At 44.5% G+C, this 17,075-nt stretch overlaps 1 protein-coding gene across 5 annotated transcripts in view; it reads left to right on the forward strand.

Moving 5' to 3' along the window:
- The window catches only part of TMOD2 (tropomodulin 2), a 71,689-nt gene that overhangs the window by 20,161 nt on the left and 34,453 nt on the right, over positions 1-17,075 (forward strand). For 4 of the 5 annotated variants that reach the window (XM_029950592.1, XM_029950589.1, XM_029950593.1 and 1 more), the window contains 2 exons: positions 13,799-13,993; positions 15,614-15,770. In XM_029950592.1, the coding sequence (XP_029806452.1) occupies positions 13,868-13,993; positions 15,614-15,770 (283 nt within the window). In that variant the 5' untranslated portion in view covers positions 13,799-13,867. Of the gene's footprint in view, positions 1-13,358; positions 13,668-13,798; positions 13,994-15,613; positions 15,771-17,075 lie in introns of those variants that run through there. The other variant, XM_029950590.1, reaches the window with a different exon arrangement.

Raw genomic sequence — 17,075 nt, forward strand, 5'->3', positions numbered from 1 at the left:
GGGGCAGCCTCCAGCCTCGAGGCCAGGCGGGTTGTGCGGGGCGGCGCGGGCCCGAGGCGCCTGCCAGGGCGTGGGTCCCACGCTCCGCACTGCGGCTCCGCAGCCTCTGCAGCCCTACGGGCCGCTGCGGTGAGGGCGCGGTCTCCTGTCTTCGCGCTTGGGGCTGGGTCTCTCCACGCCGGGCTTTGTTCCCCACTTTCTCCCCTCCTGCGAACGTTAGACAAGCTACTGGAGCGCGGTGCCTCTCACTGCATCGTTACAGCGGGAGATGGGGACTGTAGCTGGCATCTTTTTTTTACGATCCCTGGAGCTGTCACCCGCTGGGCGTTTCAGCCTCCAAGAAAGCGGCATTCAAGGAACGGCCTGATGCCGCAGGTCCTCGAGACCTTTATTTTTCCCCCCTGGTTAAAGTAGTGATAGCATGTGCTCCCTGAGTTTTCCTAAATTTTCCCTGTTGATCCACAGAAAGGAAGATGGGTTTTAATAAAAGGCTCTTAATGGGAATTTTTACTTAAAGCGTTCAAAGGTGGGAAGGTGATGCGGGCAAAATGCAAATGAGCAGTGAAGGAGGCCGCGAATGCTACGGCTTCATCTTGCCCATTAACAGCCGTATCTCAAGGTACTTGAGAAGGGAATGAAAATGAATATCAGAGGAGGTATTTTTTAAACCAGGTTCCTGGAGCTGGGCAATAGCCTTCACCTCTCTGAGTCTCTTTCTCCATGTAAAATGGGACGTTTGGGCCCATGATTTCTAAGCCTCTGTTCTTCCTAGATTCTCCTATGAGGGAACTGAAGGGATGTGGTAGCTTCTGTTCAACACCATTACAAAAAGCCTGATTGTGACAGAACAAGTAGCTTTACCCTAGTGAAGAGGAAAGATTTTTTTTTCAGGGTTTAAGAATCCGGTTTTTAAAAAAATAAAACTGATTTCCTCTCTCTACTCTCCTCAATCGAACCCAATAAATATGTGTTACAGCCACACTAATGTTTGTAAATTACTGTAAATTGGTAGGCAACATGTGTTTCTTTGCTTTTGTTTTTAATTTGCTGAAGGCGAAGTCATGAGGTGGGTAGGTAAACGGAGAAGGTCTGGAAGAATCTGGTTAAATGTGATTAACAAGGAGGTGAGGGGAAGCCCCAGTGAGAAGTAACCCGAGAGCATACGCACTGAGGAAAGAAAGGATGGGGACTGATGGGTTATGGTTTGAATAATACAAACAAAAGGGATAAGAGAACCAGAAAACCAGCCCTGAGCAAACTCTACCGTAACTGATTCAGGCAAGGGCTCCTCTGTGGGTTCAGAACCTTTGAGAGGTCTTTGGAGAATGGGATTATCTCACCACAAATTGAGTCTCCCGTAGGGATGTGATAAGGTCATGACTTCACCTTTGCAATGTTCCAGAAAGACTGGAAAGGCGACGGTTGGGAGAATAGGGAGTATTGCAGATTAAAATACTCTAGTGATGTAACAACCACTTGAGATGTGTGAACTTCGGATCCTAGGTCAGAAAAATATATATAGCTATAAAAGATGACTTGGAGACAACTAGAAGAATTTTAATTTAACGTGGACTGCATATTAAATAATATTGTGGAATTACTTTTCATTTTCTTAGGTGAGTGTTGGTCCTGTGGTTAAGTAGGACCCTGACCTTAGTCATTTGAGGTACAGGTATTAGAGGAAATGTGTCATTGTATCTGCAACTTTGAGCTAGTTCGGGGGCAAAAAGTGAAAAGTGTAAGTGTAATGGAGCAGATTAGGAATGTAGCAAAAACGATGGCAGTGAATGGAAGAGAATGATATGCAGGGATTTACTATGCTGCTCTTTTATACTTTCTGTAAATTTGAACTTTTTAAATAAAAAATGTGGGAGAGATTAATAAAATTAGGAAGTCAATAAAGAGAGAGGATTGTAGAGAACTGTGCGGTTAATGACACCCAGCTACAGTGAATCTGTGGCTTTGAGTTCCCATGATTGAAATCCTGTTGGAAGTGTGAGTGGGCTCAGGGGACGTGTGAGTGGGCTCAGGGGACGTTCCCATTTTTGGTTTGTCTTGGCTCCTAGCAATCATTTATTCTTATGATACTGCATTCCTTAACTCCAACTTCAAAGTGTTGTTAATTCCCAAACCATTGGAATGATAACCCTACCCAAGAACCATCTTGAAAGCACTGTTCTTTGCTCTCTACATTCAAGATTTGTGTCTGTGTAAAAGGAAGCTCCAGGGGTTGTTTTTATTTTGAGTTAGGAGAGTCTTGAGGAAAGAACAGATCCAGCCTATAGACTGAAAAGAAGTTGTAGGCTTTCCTCTCATTCTCTTTATTAGTAAATCTCATACAACTCAGTTGTTTCTTATAGACCGTAAGGGGTTCAAAGAGGCTCATAGAAGGCATGTGCAGAAGGGACTTCTTGTTGTCCATCCAGGAAAACAGAACAAACTCTTAAGAAACCACACCATTTTATACAGAGCCCTTTGCTGCAATGATACTTTTGCTATACGTGGAATATATATATTTCTACTTTTATGTTTTGCCTTCCTGTTTTGAACCCAAGTCTACCCCATGTCTTTAGGTAGGTTGCCAGGTTTCCCCTATTGAAAACTGGGTAGAGTGGTAATGAGAAGGTCAGCTCTAGGACTGTGGGTAATAGGAGCTCATGGAACAGGGCACAAGGCCAGCCATGCCAAGCCTGGGGTTGAGTAGGGAGCAAATATGTAGCACCGGCTCTAAGAGGCCTCTCATCAGTGCAGTTGAAGGAGTCTAGAGTCTAGTAAGTTGGGCTACTGCCCAGTCAGTATGTACAGGGACAGCCATCCCTGTTATTTAGAGCTGACAACCATTCTGACTGGGCAGTGCCCATTCAATACTATTTGCTAAGTATTTTGCATATCATCTTGATATGCAGTCAATGGTCCAGGTGCACGTAGTACCTATAAGTTGTAACAAAGCACTGATCAAAACCCAGCTGGGAGACAGATGCCAGAGCAAGAGACAAAAATAGGTCAAAGACCACATAATCAGGCAGAAGCTGGGAGGGCACGTGAATAAAAAGACAGAAAGTCGAGAACCCATAGGCCAGTCAAGAAGTGAGAAGCCATCAATTCCTGAAGGCAAGGGAGAGAATATGGCCAGAACCAATAGGCAGTTAAAAACCAAAAAGACACATATACCCAAGTGCAATGCAAGGAGAAGTCAGGAAATAGGAACTCCTCAGAAAACAGAGAATAGGGCCAAAGGGACTAGGCAGCAGCAGGAAGTAGGACCTGCCAAGAGAATTAGAAACCAGGTAGCAGTCTGGCAGAGAGTCTAAGACTTCCACGCTGAAGAGCTTCTGCCCCAGCCACGAAGCTTCTTGGCTGCTGCCCGCCCAGGTGGAAACCTATCTCCTACTTTGGCCAGCCTGTATACGTGGTGGCTTGCTGCACCTGGCAGTGCCAACCCGGGACTCTTAGAAGATGCTGCCTCTCTATATGTAACAGATCCTGACAAGGATAACAGAGGGAACAAATACCCCAAATAAAAGACTATTCCCAGACCAAGGACAAAAGAGAAATGGCTTTGACTGAGGGCTTGTGTGTGCTAGGCACTGCACCTGCTACGCACATTATCCCGTTAAGCATCACTCCCACCTTCTGAAATAAGTACTATTCTTTGCCTGTCTTGCAGAGGAAGGAACAGAGGCTTGGAGAAGTGTCTCTTGCACACAGACCGGTAACCATCACACTCAGGGCTAACTGACTCCAAGCCCCCTGCTTTAAGTCTTACGAACCTGGAGGGGGGTGGCTCACTGGTGGGCATATTGTCTTAAAAGGAGACTGTTTTCTAGCCCAATTTGAGCTATGGGAATTTTTGTGTGGTAAGTTTGGGAAGTTAACAACATGTAGTCTCAGAGACAAAGTCTTAATTCTGGTGAGATCTGTTTCTCATTCCTCTTTTAGCTTGTTTCCTTCAATTGCCTTGTCATGCTTTTTGCCTGAAATTCCTCCTTGTCCCATCCCTTCTCTACCCTTCATCCCATGCAATATGATGGGAGCTATTTGGTTGAGAAAGAAAGAAAGAAGGAAGGAAGGAAGGAAAAAGAAGTAATGAAACGGAGATGACTGTGCTATCTGCAAATAGCTAGATTTATTTTTTATTTATTTTTGAGAGACAGAGAGAGAGAGAGAGCCAGTCAGAGCATGAGTGGGCAAGGAGCAGAGAGAGGGAGACAGAATCCAAAGCAGGCTCCAGGCTCTAAGCTGTCAGCACAGAGTCCAACATGGGACTCAAACCCACGAACTGTGAGATCGTGACCCAAGCCGAAGTCAGACACTTAACCTACGGAGCCACCCAGGTGCCCACAGACTGTGTGTTTTGTACACATTTTTGCATTTGCCTACAGCTAAAAAGGAATTCAGTATATAGGAACAACTCAAGTTTTGTTGGACGGTATGTTGATATGCTAATCTTGTTCTAATTTACTACTTTCAGAAAATGTAGATTTGACCCTTGTGCGCGATGGTTCACTGATTATTTTTAAACTATTAAGAAATATTGAAGATTCATAATAAAGAATAGTAACTTCTCACTGCCTCACCCCTGCTTGGGGATAAATTGTCACCAGTATAGTAAAAGCCCGAGTCTCCCTTCTCCAGGCCACCCCTGTCCCCCGCCTTTCCCAGTGCCGTGTCTGTCCTTTTCATGAGCCTTCCTAGAGATGTACGTATCCGAAGTAACTTAATGGCACAGTTTTGCCCATTTAAAAAAATTTTTTCACTGTGTTTATAAGAGTATATTTTTGTGTAGTCTTTTGTAAAAATTCGCCTTTGGTTTGGACGGGGTTTAATACACCAGGCTGCTTATTTTGGCTTTGGCTCCAAGTCTTCGTGTGTAGGCAGGGCCAGAAGCTGGGCTTTTGGTGTAGTATCTGCTTTTCCTCTTTCATACTGCTGTTGTACAAATAAGGTAGTGGACAAAGAAGCAATGGAAGCCAAGCTCCTTGTTTTCCTTCCCAGGGCCCGTACCTTTGGTTAATAGGAGAGTGATTGGAGGACCCAGGTCATTCCTCCTTTAGCTCTAGTCCTTCCCCCGATCTTCATTCTCCTCACTGACTTGGTGCACGTGCCCACACGGACCCTGGGAGGCCTTGCTAGGTACTCGCTTCATTCCAGCATGTACATTCGTATCTGGTTGCACGTTGAGGGCTTGCCATGGGACAGACACTCTGCCGGAGGGAGGCGGAAGCTGCGCTTTGCAGACTTGCCACTGTGGCATCGCCAGCTGGAGGAGTCACTAGATGTGAACCTTTGTGGAGCCAGGTGGGAGCTGAAGCAGGCCAGCCAGTCATGAGTCAGAGATCTGCATCTTGCCCTTTACAATTCTGTGAATGCTGCATTCTTCTCCACAGTACCTATATTTTTTATTAAATGATAGTCACTAGCTTTTCCCCAGATCTTTAGGTCAAAGCTGTGCTCCGGAAGGATGCACTGTTTTTTTTCCTCTCCTCTGGCTTTGACACCCCTTCATTAGTAAAATGTATGCAGTTTGTTTTAAGGGTACTGTTCTATCATATTAACATGTTACTGTAACTAGTTAGTTAATGTCTCTTGCCCTGCCAAACTATGAGCTTTGTTGGGGCTCAGGGTATCATTTGTTTTGTTCACTGCTCTTGCCCCATGGTATCTGGAAAAGGTAGGCTTTCGGTACATATTTGTTAAATGAATATACAGACCTGAGCTTCAGAAGCCTAAGAATATAAAGAATTATGATGTAGCCTCTGTCCTCTGGGAGTTTGTGGTAAGCATTGGGAAAAAAACAACTTATGTGACAAACATGAGAAAATAATGAGAGAGCAAAAGATGAACACCAAATTGGTGACATAGTATGAATTTAGGAAGAGGAGCAGTTTCTGTGGTCTTAGGTGGCATCACAAAGTTCCGTGGCAGAGAGTAGAGGCAAGTAGTGGAGTGCGCTCTGGACCAGTGGGTCACTTCACCTCTCCAAGCTCACTTCCTTCATCTGCATTTGTTGGATGCCTACTCTCTGGGTCAAGACTTGTGTTGGGAGCCAGGATTATAACATTGAACAAAACTGACATAGTCCCCACCCTCACAGAGATTAGCAAGGAAGACAGAGATAAAAGAAGCAGTGGTAATAAAATCAAGGAGAGCTGTGATCAAGGGGTTATGTTATGGGGGAAGGAAGTGACCCCAACCTTGTCTCAGTGTCTGAACAGGGCCTTCCAGAGGAATCAGAGCTTACATGAGGCTAGGAGAGGAATAAGACAGCATTTAACTCAGAGCGGGGTGGGGGTAATGAGTGCTCTGAGCAGAGGGAGCAACATAAGGCATGATCCAGGAATTGGAGGTGGTCCAGGAGGCTGGAGCCAGGAGGAGATGGGGAGTGTGCAGGATGAGGTTGATGAGGATGACAGAGGCCAGACTCTGGATTTGATCCTTATCCACAAGGAAGCCATTGGAGAATTTTAAGCAATAAGGCAGAGTTGTTTAAAAAGATCATTTGAATGGAGAAAGGATCGAAGGGATAAGACTGGATGAGGCAGTGCAGACAAGTGAAATAAGTGCATTCTAACATGTTCAGGTGAGGGCAGGTTGGTGATGGATGGGTGGGGAGACCAGGAAAAGGTGGCAAGGTTTCTTGGCGCCACCTGGAAATTCCAGAGGAGGAGAAGCTGTTTGGTAGGACAGATGATGAGAGTACTCAGAGGTGCTTGAGGCAGCCAAGGAAAGATATTGGTTTGGCAGATGGAAATATTTGGACCTAGGCCTCAGGAACAAAGTCTAGGACAAATATATGGATGTGAGGGTCTTTAAGATATGGATTATAGTTAAAACTTTGGAGGCATTGAGTTCCCCTGAAGATTTGTAGAAGAGTTCTTTTTTTTTTTTAATGTTTATTTTTGACAGAGAGACAGAGTGTGAGCAGGGGAGGGTCAGAGAGAGAGGGAGACACAGAATCAGAAGCAGGCTCCAGGCTCTGAGCTGTCAGCACAGAGCCTGATGTGGGGCTTGAACCCACAAACCATAAGATCATGACCTGAGCTGAAGTTGGACGCTTCACCAACTAAGCCACTCAGGTGCTTTGAAGAGAAGTTCTAAAACAGGACCTGAGTATGCCAGTAGTTAAGGTAGGGGAAAAGGAATTGCCAAAAGAGACCAAGACAGAATGACCGGCAAATAGGAGAGAAACCATCTATGTTGCTAGACTGGATGATCTTTAAGGCCTCAGTTGGCTCTGATATTCTGTGGACCTGCAGAGCTGGGATTTGAGCCAGGTCTCAAAAGCAGAGTACATGGATAGGCCATGAGCATAGAGCAGGGCATTCCAAGGAATATTACTGTATCAGCCAAGGTTTCAACAAGAAACAGAAGACACAGTCAAACTGAACAATCTGAAGAAGTTTTAATAAAGAAGCTATTTACAAAGAAGTAGAGCGAGTTTAGGGAATCCAGTAAGGCAGAAACTGGCACTGGCCACAACAGGGACCCTTCACCACCCCCAGGCCTGAAGTCAGCCGAATGAAGAGCAGCTGTATGTTGAGAGGACCTTCTGGACCAACCTCCTTGTTCCCCGCATTCGGTTTCTTTGTAGAGCCTCCTCTTGGTCAAACATAAACTAGAGAGCAAAAGAGCCCATTCATGCAGTAAAATACATTATATTCCTGAGACACAGAGCAAGGTGGGGAGTGGATGGGAAGGGGCAAGCCGAAGATACTCAGAACAATTACCTTGAAAAATGAAAATGTATGTGTAAGAGAGTGTATTAGTTTCCTATTGCTGCTGTCACAAATTCAGTGGCTTAAAACAATAAGAATTTATTATGTTACAGTTTTGGAGGTTGGAAATCCAAAACGGGTTTCACTGGCTAACATCAAGGTGTCAGCAGGTCTGTACTCCTTTCTGAATGCTCTAGAAAAGGATCCATTTCCTTGCCTTTCCCACCTCCTAAAGGCCAGCCACATTTCTTGGCTTTCAGCCCCTTCCTGTCTTCAAAGCCAGCATTGCTCTGACCCTCTGCTTCTATCATCACGTCTTCTCTGGCTCTTCTGCTTTCCTCTTGCATCTTTTAAGAGCCCTTGTGATTACATTTGGATCGCCCAGATAATCCAGGATAATCTTCCTATTTTAAGGTCCTTGATTTAACCCACCTGGTCCCTTTTGCCACGTAAAACAACATATTCTCGGTCCTGAGGATTAGCATCTGGACACTGTAGGGTGTCATTATTCTGCCTATGGCAGAGAGCAAATAAGCCTTTTGGGCTGGAGTAGAGTAACTCCCTGGGGAAAGTAATGAAAGCAGTAAACAGAAAGTGCACATCGAAGCCAAATTATAGGAGTTTTGGATGCTAGACTGCTTGGATTTTCATTCTGTAGACAAGAGGGGGCCATTGTTAAGTCTTTGCCCAGAGAAGTAGCTTGTTAGCAGTGTAAAGAAAGATGATCTGATTGTGGTGCTCTGGTGGCTTAGGAGGAAGAACAGAAACCTTTCAAGCTGCGATTAGAGGTGCCCAAAGGACAAAGGTCCGAAACAAGAGTGACAGGAACGGGTGGTGTGAAAAGTTCTGTGCAGTAAGAATCTACAGGAGGTGCTAACCAAGTGGACGTGAAAAGAGGGGGAGACAGGGCACCTGGGTGGCCTAGTACGTTAAGTGTCTGACTTTGGCTCTGGACATGATCTTGTGGTTTGTGAGTTTGAGCCCCATGTCAGGCTCTGTGCTGACAGCTAGCTCAGAGCCTGGAGCCTGCTTCAGATTCTGTGTCTCCTTCTCTCTCTGCCCCTCCTTCCTCCCTCCCCTCCCCCACTATCTCTCTGTCAAATAAATAAACATTAAAAAAGAAAAGAAGGAGGAGAATCTGAGGGTGGTCCAAGTTTTTAAAGTGAATGACTGATAGATTAGACTTACAGACTTTTTTGAAATCTTTTAGTTTACATGCACATTGCATATGTTTATTTTTTTAATTTTTAAAAACATTTTAATTTATTTTTAGGAGACAGAGTCAGAGCGCAAGTGAGGGAGGGCCAGAGAGCAAGAGGGAGACACAGAATCTGAAGCAGGCTCCAGGCTCTGAGCAGTCAGCGCAGACCCGCCAACTGTGAGATCGTGACCTGAGCCAACGTCGGATGCTCAGCCGACTGAGCCACCCATGAGACTCTGTTTATCTTTTAAAATTGCATATATTTAAAGTGTACAGTTTGGTTAGTTTTAACATGCATGCACCTGTGAAACCATTGCTCCAGTCAAAGTAGTGAACAAACAGGTATAGGTCAAAAATTTCCTCGTGTCCCTTCAGGATCCTCCCTTCTGCCCCTCCCTATCTCTATCTCCCATCCCCAAGCAATTACTAATTTACTTTCTGTCATATAGATCAGTCTACGCTCTCTAACATTTTAGATAAATGGAGTCATACCACATGCATTCTTTTGGGTCTGGCTTCTTTCATTCAACATGATTATTTTGATGTTCCTCCATGTTATAGTGTGTTTCAATAGTTCATTCCTTTTTACTCCTGAATAGATTCCATTATGGGGATATACCATGATATGTTCATGCATTGGCCTTCCAATGATCATTCAGTTTATTTACAGTTTCTGGCTATTTGAAATAAAGCTTCTATGAATACATTTTTAAAATTATAGATCACCCCAGGCATAAAAAGGGAAAGTGCAAGTGAAATGGTTAACATTCTTAAAATTTCTTCACCTTTAGAGTTCAACTTTTTTGAACCACTTTTTAATTCAGCCATTAATGTCTGGGGTTTTTTGCACACAGTATCTCCTCTGTGGCATTCAGAGTAGTAATAAGCAATTCAGGTCATGATCTCACGGTGATTACAGAGCAGAGTGAGTTCGAGCCCTACATTGGGCTCTGAACTGCTCGTATGGACCCTGCTTGGGATTCTCTCTCTCTTCGCCTCTCTCCCTGCCCCTCCCCTGCTTGTGCTCTCTCTCAGGATGGATGAATAAACTTAAAAAAAAAAGTGATAATTATTTTAAAAACCTAAAAAAGAACTGAAAGCCATTAATGCTAGGCTCCTAACCTGCTCTGTAATTGTGTGGAACTAGCTTAACCTGGGTCTTCCTTTGGGAGGGTTGCTAAACACTCCTCAGTCTCCCGCCACCTCTCTCACCCCTTCTCCATTAGGTTTAAAAAAAGTAGTCCACTATTTTTTAAAGCCCCTGGGATTTTTTTTTTCCAAATCCCTGACACCCATTCTTCTAGTTTTAAAGCTGTGGTGCTTTTGATATTTATGCTTTCGTAGGCAATGTCAAGTACATCTTGACTCCTGCTGGGCCAACAGTAATCGTAGGCTCATCTATTGTAAAACACATCTCAATTTCAGAATGTTAAATGTGGAAAGCTGTGTAACTCTAAGTAGGATGGTTCAACCAGTCATTTGATGGTTAAGGCCCTGGCAGATTTAGATCCATGCCCAGGGTCATGTGACAAATAAGTAGTTGCAGGGACCAGAACAAAGTGCATATGATCCAATTGGTCTCTGGCTTCAGTGGGATAGTTTTTGCAGGAGAGTATTGTTTGTTTGTTTTACTGGACTATGGCAATGGAAGTTGTTTTTATTTTTAATTTTTTAAATTTACTTTTATTTATTTTTTAATAGTTTATTATCAAATTGGTTTGACATATAACACCCAGGGCTCTTCCCCACAAGTGCCCTCCTCCATTACCACCACCTTTCCCCCACTCCCCCTCCCCCTACAATCCTCGGGTTCGTTTTCAGTATTCAATAGTCTCTCAGGTTTTTCGTCCCTCCCTCTCCCCAACTCTCTTTCCCTCTTCCCCTCCCCATGGAGTGCAAACATATGGTCTGTCCTTCTCCACCTGACTTATTTTGCTTAGCATGACACCCTCGGGTCCATCACTTTGCTACAAATGGCCATATTTCATTCTTTCTCATTGCCATGTAATACTCCATTTATATATATACTTTATTTTTGAGAGAGAGAGACAGAGCTTGAGTAGGGGAGGGGCAGAGAGAGAGGGAGACACAGAATCCGAAGCAGCAGAATCCAGGCCCCGAGCTATCAGCACAGAGCCTGACACAGGCCCCACACCCACAGACCACGAGATGATGACCTGAGCCGAAGTTGGATGTTCAATGGACTGAGCCACCCAGGTGCCCCAGTGGAAGTTTAAAAAGTCTGGCTAGGGCATCTGGGTGGCTCAGTCGGCTAAGCGTCTGACTTTTGATTCCAGGGTCATGAGATCAAGGCTCACATCAGTCTCCACACTGGATGTGGAACCTACTTAAGATTCTCTCTCTCTCCCTCTCCCTCTCCCCCTACCCGCACTGTGTGTGTACTCTCCCATGCTCTCTCTCTTTCTCTCTCTCAAAAAAAAAAAAAATCTGGCTAAAGAGAAAGGGAGTTAGGTTGTATATGGAAAAGATACCCAAACAGAAAACCACAAACTTGACTTTGGTAAGCAGTTGAATTCATAAGAGAGGGGAGCAGCATTCTAATAGCCCTTCAGTTGCTCACCTCCACCCATTCTCTTACCATGCCAACCCATTTTTCATTCTTACCTTTTGAGTTACTTTCTATTAAAAAAACAACAACAGGGCTTCTCAGATCATTCCTCTACTTTAAAAATTTGTGGTGGAGGGGTGCCTGGGTGGCTCAGTCAGTTCAGCATCCAACTCTTGATTTGGGCTCAAGTTATGATCTCATGGTTTGTGGGTTTGAGCCTCAAGTGGGACTCTGCACTGACAGTACAGAGCCTGCTTAGTATTCTGTCTCTCTCTCTCCTTGTGCCCCTCCCCACTCGTGTTCTCTCTCTCAGAAATAAACATTTTTTAATTAAAAAAATAAATAATAGAAATGTGTGGTGGCTCCCCATCTCCAACAGAATAAAGTCCGGGGTCGTTAGCAAGACTTGTGGGGAAGGCCCTGCACACGTGTCCCTGTCCTGCCTTTAGTTCTTTCCTCTCCCTGTAGCACATCAACACTTCACCAACATACCGTCTACCTTATTATCTTTGTGCCTTGGTTTCTGCTGCTCTTTTCTCTGGAATAATCCTTCCCTACCCCTACCCACACCCACCTGTGATCTCTTCCTTCAGAGCTCAAACATAACCCCTTTGTCACAGTTTCCCCTCAACTTTTCACCTCTCTTACTCGATAATTCTTTCCTCTTGTGTTTAAATTTTATTTTTAATGTTTATTTATTTTTGAGAGAGAAAGAGTGAGCAGGGGAGGGGCAGAAAGAGATGGAGACACAGAATCCAAAGCTGGCTCTGGGATCTGCTGCCAGCACAGAGCCTTACACAGGGCTTGAACTCAGGTGTCGCGAGATCATGACCTGAGCCAAAGTCGGATGCTCAACTGACTGAACCACCCAGGCGCCCCTGCCTTGTGTTTTTAAGCTTATTTTATACTTCTGTTATAACAATTATCCGGTGGTATTATCTCTATTCGGGTGACTCACTGAGCTGTGATCTTCTTAAAGTAGGGCTCACATCTTGTTTATCTTTGTATTTCTGCTTTCTAGACCCATGCCTGACAAATAATAGGTATACAGCAAGTATTAATTGCCTTGAAAGATCTGTTTGAGGTTAATACTGCCTAAGGAGAAACACAATCAGCTACGTAAGCACTTTCCTATTTCCTAAATGCAATATTATCTTTTTAGAGATGAAGAATCCTCTGCAGGAAAGAAGGGATTGAGTAAAAATTTCATATTGAGTGGAAGTTTAGGAGTGAGGTGGTATAAAAGAGTGGGATGAAAGGAGAATGGACTAGAGGTGTAACGAAACAGGGACTGAGGAAACAGAAAGGAAATGGAACCGTGGGCTGCTGGGTGGTTCAGTCGGTTAAGCATCTGACTCTTGATTTCAGCTTAGTTCTTGATCTTAGGGTTGTGAGTTCAAGCTCATGCTGGGCTCTCACTTCAGCCTACTAAAAAAAGAGGGGGGGGGCACCTGGGTGGCTCAGTGGGTTAAGCATCTGACTTCGGCTCAGGTCACAATCTTGTGGTCCAAGAGTTCGAGCCCTGCGTCGGGCTCTGTGCTGACAGCTCAAAGCCTGGAGCCTGCTTCGGATTCTGTGTTTCCCTCTCTCTCTGCCCCTCCACTGCTCTCACTCTGTCAATCTCTCTCTCAAAAATAAATAAACATTAAAAAAATTTTTTTAAAGGAAATGGGACTAGAAAGAGAACAGGATATGAGGGAAGAAGAAAAGAGGAGAAACATGGAGAGAGATATGTAGTCAGGATTCTAGAATCTTTCTTAGATGAATTGCAGGGAGTTACTGAACAATGCTTTCTCACACTGACGTTCCAAACTCTTTCCTAAATGAGCCCCATTTTGTATTCCTCACATCACTCTCGCCCTGAAAAGACACAATTACGCTTCTTACAACCGCCTCACAATTAGTGCATTGTTTTTTACTGTTTTCTACGGAAAGCTGGAGGAAGCAGAGTAGTGTGGTAGGAAGGCTCCCTACTCCACTGGGAACCCGGACACCCGGCACACACCAGCTCTGGAGCCTCGAGCAAGGCACTTAGCCACCTTTGCCTCAGAATCTTCATCTGTAAAATGGGAGATTAATATCTGTCAAGGCTTCCTTTCTGGACTGCTTGTAAAGATCTAAATAAATGAAAGAATGCATACGAAAACCCTTTTTATGCTGTCCAGTTGCTCTGCAGAGAGAGGTAATAGAATACTACCTTTTTTTGAAATTATTTGTCCGGCAAAGACTCCATTGGCAAATAGCACAGCCCTGTGACCTGTCAGTAAGTCCAGTTCGCAGAATACGATAACAGCGTCTCTTTCTTATTTGTAGTATTCTGAAGTCCTGGGAAGCTGGCCTGTTTACATGTTCATGACCCATGAGAAGGGCATATAAGAAACCATGGCACTCCCTTTTCAGAAAGAGCTGGAGAAATACAAGAACATCGATGAAGATGAGCTTCTTGGCAAGCTCTCAGAAGAGGAACTGAAACAGTTGGAAAATGTTCTTGATGACCTAGATCCCAAGGTTAGTGACCTGGAACTGAAGCAGCATGGTTCATGGTAGTATGGGATAAATGGTGACGGCTTGGTCCTTTAACAATGGTGTAGAAATCCCTTAGCTCCAAATACAAATTCTGGGTTCTTCCCCTGATTGGTTCTGGGTCACTCACTCTGACAAATTCATAGAGAACCTCAGTAGCCACTACTTCAGCTTAATATGGAGAATGTATTTCTCAAAAAACAGTTTAATGTAAATAGTAAAAAATATTTTCCTTTGCTTGAGAAAGGACCAGTCTGACTTAGGGAAGAAGAAAAGAAAGAGGAAAAGGGAGCAAATCTTACCAAAGTTCTTCTATGAGGTCATACACTCTACTGGGCACAGAAGCCCCTGGGGTAAATTATTGTATTTCTATTCAGGAGCACCTGGGTGATTCAGTCAGTTCAGTGTCTGACTCTTGATTTCAGCTCGGGTCATGATCCCACAGTCATGGGATCAAGCCCCGTGTCAGGCTCTGTGCTGAGTATGGAGCCTGTTGGGATTCTCTCTCTCTCTCTCTCTCCACCCCCTCCCCTCTCGCAGCCCCTCTCCCACTTGTGCATGTGCTGTTCTCTAAATGAAAAAAATTAAAAATTAAAAAAATTAGAAGATATTATTCCCATTTCATTTATGAGGGTGACAAACTAGGAGAGGTAATTGACATAAGATCCCATATGAGTAAACACCAGAGGTGGTATTTAAACCAGGTCTTTAACCCCAAGTACAGATCATTTTTATATTTTATTTATGAAAAATGAAAATATATTAGATATTTATATTTCATATATGAAAAATGCATAAATAACTTGAAACCTTTGGTGATCCTATAACAATGGATAGATTTGAATTATTATAACAGTAAATCATGTAAATTTCAGTGGAGCGTCTAATATTTTTATGAGCTCTTGAAATGCTAAGTAACTTGTTACAGTGTTTGTTTAACAAACACTTTCTTTAGCCCTGATAGTGTTATCTTAACCTGAGAATCAGAGGCATCCAAAATGGTGACTTTTACCATAAACAAAAATGTACTAAAAATATTTTTATGATATTTTGATAAGCCAGACGTGGGATATTTTATCTATTTTTAAAAATGTTTTTGTTTTTGAAACTTAAGGAATCTTTAAGCCTCATCAGGCAGGTATCAGCATCTGCCGTATTTGCTTACATGCTTGGATGTTTTCCTAGGAGAGAGGCTAGAAATAGGAGAGGACAGCCATGTTGGCTCATTGTTAGTCTCCATGTGCCTGCCCCGGAGCACCTTGGGTGCAGAGCTGGCCAAATCTAAGTGTGATCTGTGGGGAAAGAGACCACAGAGGGTGGCCGGACTTTTGCCACCACATTCTGGAAAGCAGCTACAGAGGACTTGGAGGCTGCTATAGCCATTTGTGTTCTACCTGCACTCACTGGGAGCCTTCCTCTCAGCAAGGATGTTTGAGCAAGTAGGGCTTCAGAGACATGCCGGAGACCTTAGTCCTCAGTTTACGTGTGCATCTCTGCACAGGCACCCTGCCTTCCCCGTTATCGGCAGGGCTGGGGTGGGGGCCGGGTAACAGAGCATCAGTAGAGCAAATACCTTCCTTCCTGCTCACACCTCTGTGTCATCAGAGCGCGCTGCTACCAGCTGGATTGCGACAGAAGGACCAGACACAGAAAGCAGCCACTGGCCCATTTGATCGTGAGCACCTCCTCATGTACCTGGAGAAGGAGGCTTTGGAACAGAAAGACCGGGAAGACTTTGTGCCCTTTACTGGAGAAAAGAAAGGTAAGGACCACAGGCACCACATCGTAGGACAAAGGGCCTCCTCATATGTTGTCACAGGGGTCCCGGAAGGGACCTGACTTGGAAGTGGGAAGGAAGCCCAAGAACTGGACGGTTAATAAAAAGAATCATGGCTGGTAGAGTCACGTAAGTGTACATTTGCCCAAACCTGTAGAATGTGCACCACCAAGAGTGAGCCCTAATATAACCTACGGACTTTGGGTGATAATGATGTTAACATAGCTTCATCGATGATAAGAGGTGTACCCCTCTGCGGCAGGATGTTGTTGGGGGAGTGTTGGTATGTGCAGGACAAGCAGTATATGGGAACTCTCTGTGCTGTGCTCTATGAACCTAAACCCCCTCCAGAAAAATAAAGTTTATTAATTACAAAAAAAATATGTGACAGAATATATAGGCTAAACAAATACTTAAAGTGTAATGGTACTCAGGTTAGTTCTATGAAAGATATCTTCAGCCCCAAAGAAAAAGCTTTGGCAGTGTGAGGTAGGGTCGTGCCTGAAAGAAGGGCCTGTAAGCACTGGTGTGTTTCTTTAGCCCAGTGCTTTCCCAGCTGCCGACGTCCCCTCAAGGCCTCTCTACTAGAATGGGTCTTGGACAGCTGGGGCACCAGACCCCTCATCTGAGATGCTACTGTGAGAGACCAGTGCAGTCCACCATTCCCTCAAGCCAGCATTTGCCAGGCACCAGGTGCTGGGGCCACAGTGAATAGGGCCCTACCTTGCCCTCCAGGACCTTGTGGTCTAGTGAGAGAAGCACTGTGATAGTCTTGCTGAGGCTCTGCGAAGCAAAGGGATGTTCCTCCAAGGCAAGGAAAACCCATCATCCTTAGCTCCTAACACTGGGCTCCCATTTGGGAGAAAAAGGAAAAATGGGTCCCAATAGCCTGTGCAGTTTCCTCAGCTACAGTGACTTGGGCCCATAGATATTAATGGAGTCATTGGTAACCTCCTGGCAACTACAGTCTTTTTCAAATACAAATAATATCATGCCATTTCTCTGCTTCAAGTCTCAAATCCTTACTGTGGTCCTCAGAGCCCTGAGAGAGCTCCCCTTGCCCACCTCTGTGATCTCATTTCCCCTTCCCTTGTTAAGCCTTAGCCCCACTATATTCGCTCATCTCCCCAAATCTGCCGAGTTCCTTTCCCATCCCAGGGTCTTCTTATGGCCCTTCCTTCTGACCCACATTCCCATTTTTCACATTCTGAACATCTCAGCTTAAATGTCAGGTCCTCGGGCTTTCCCTGACCTTCCCTTCTGTCTGCCATGACACTCATTTATTGCTGT

The sequence above is a fragment of the Suricata suricatta genome, chromosome 9, assembly GCF_006229205.1.
Source record: "Suricata suricatta isolate VVHF042 chromosome 9, meerkat_22Aug2017_6uvM2_HiC, whole genome shotgun sequence".
NCBI lineage: Eukaryota > Metazoa > Chordata > Mammalia > Carnivora > Herpestidae > Suricata > Suricata suricatta.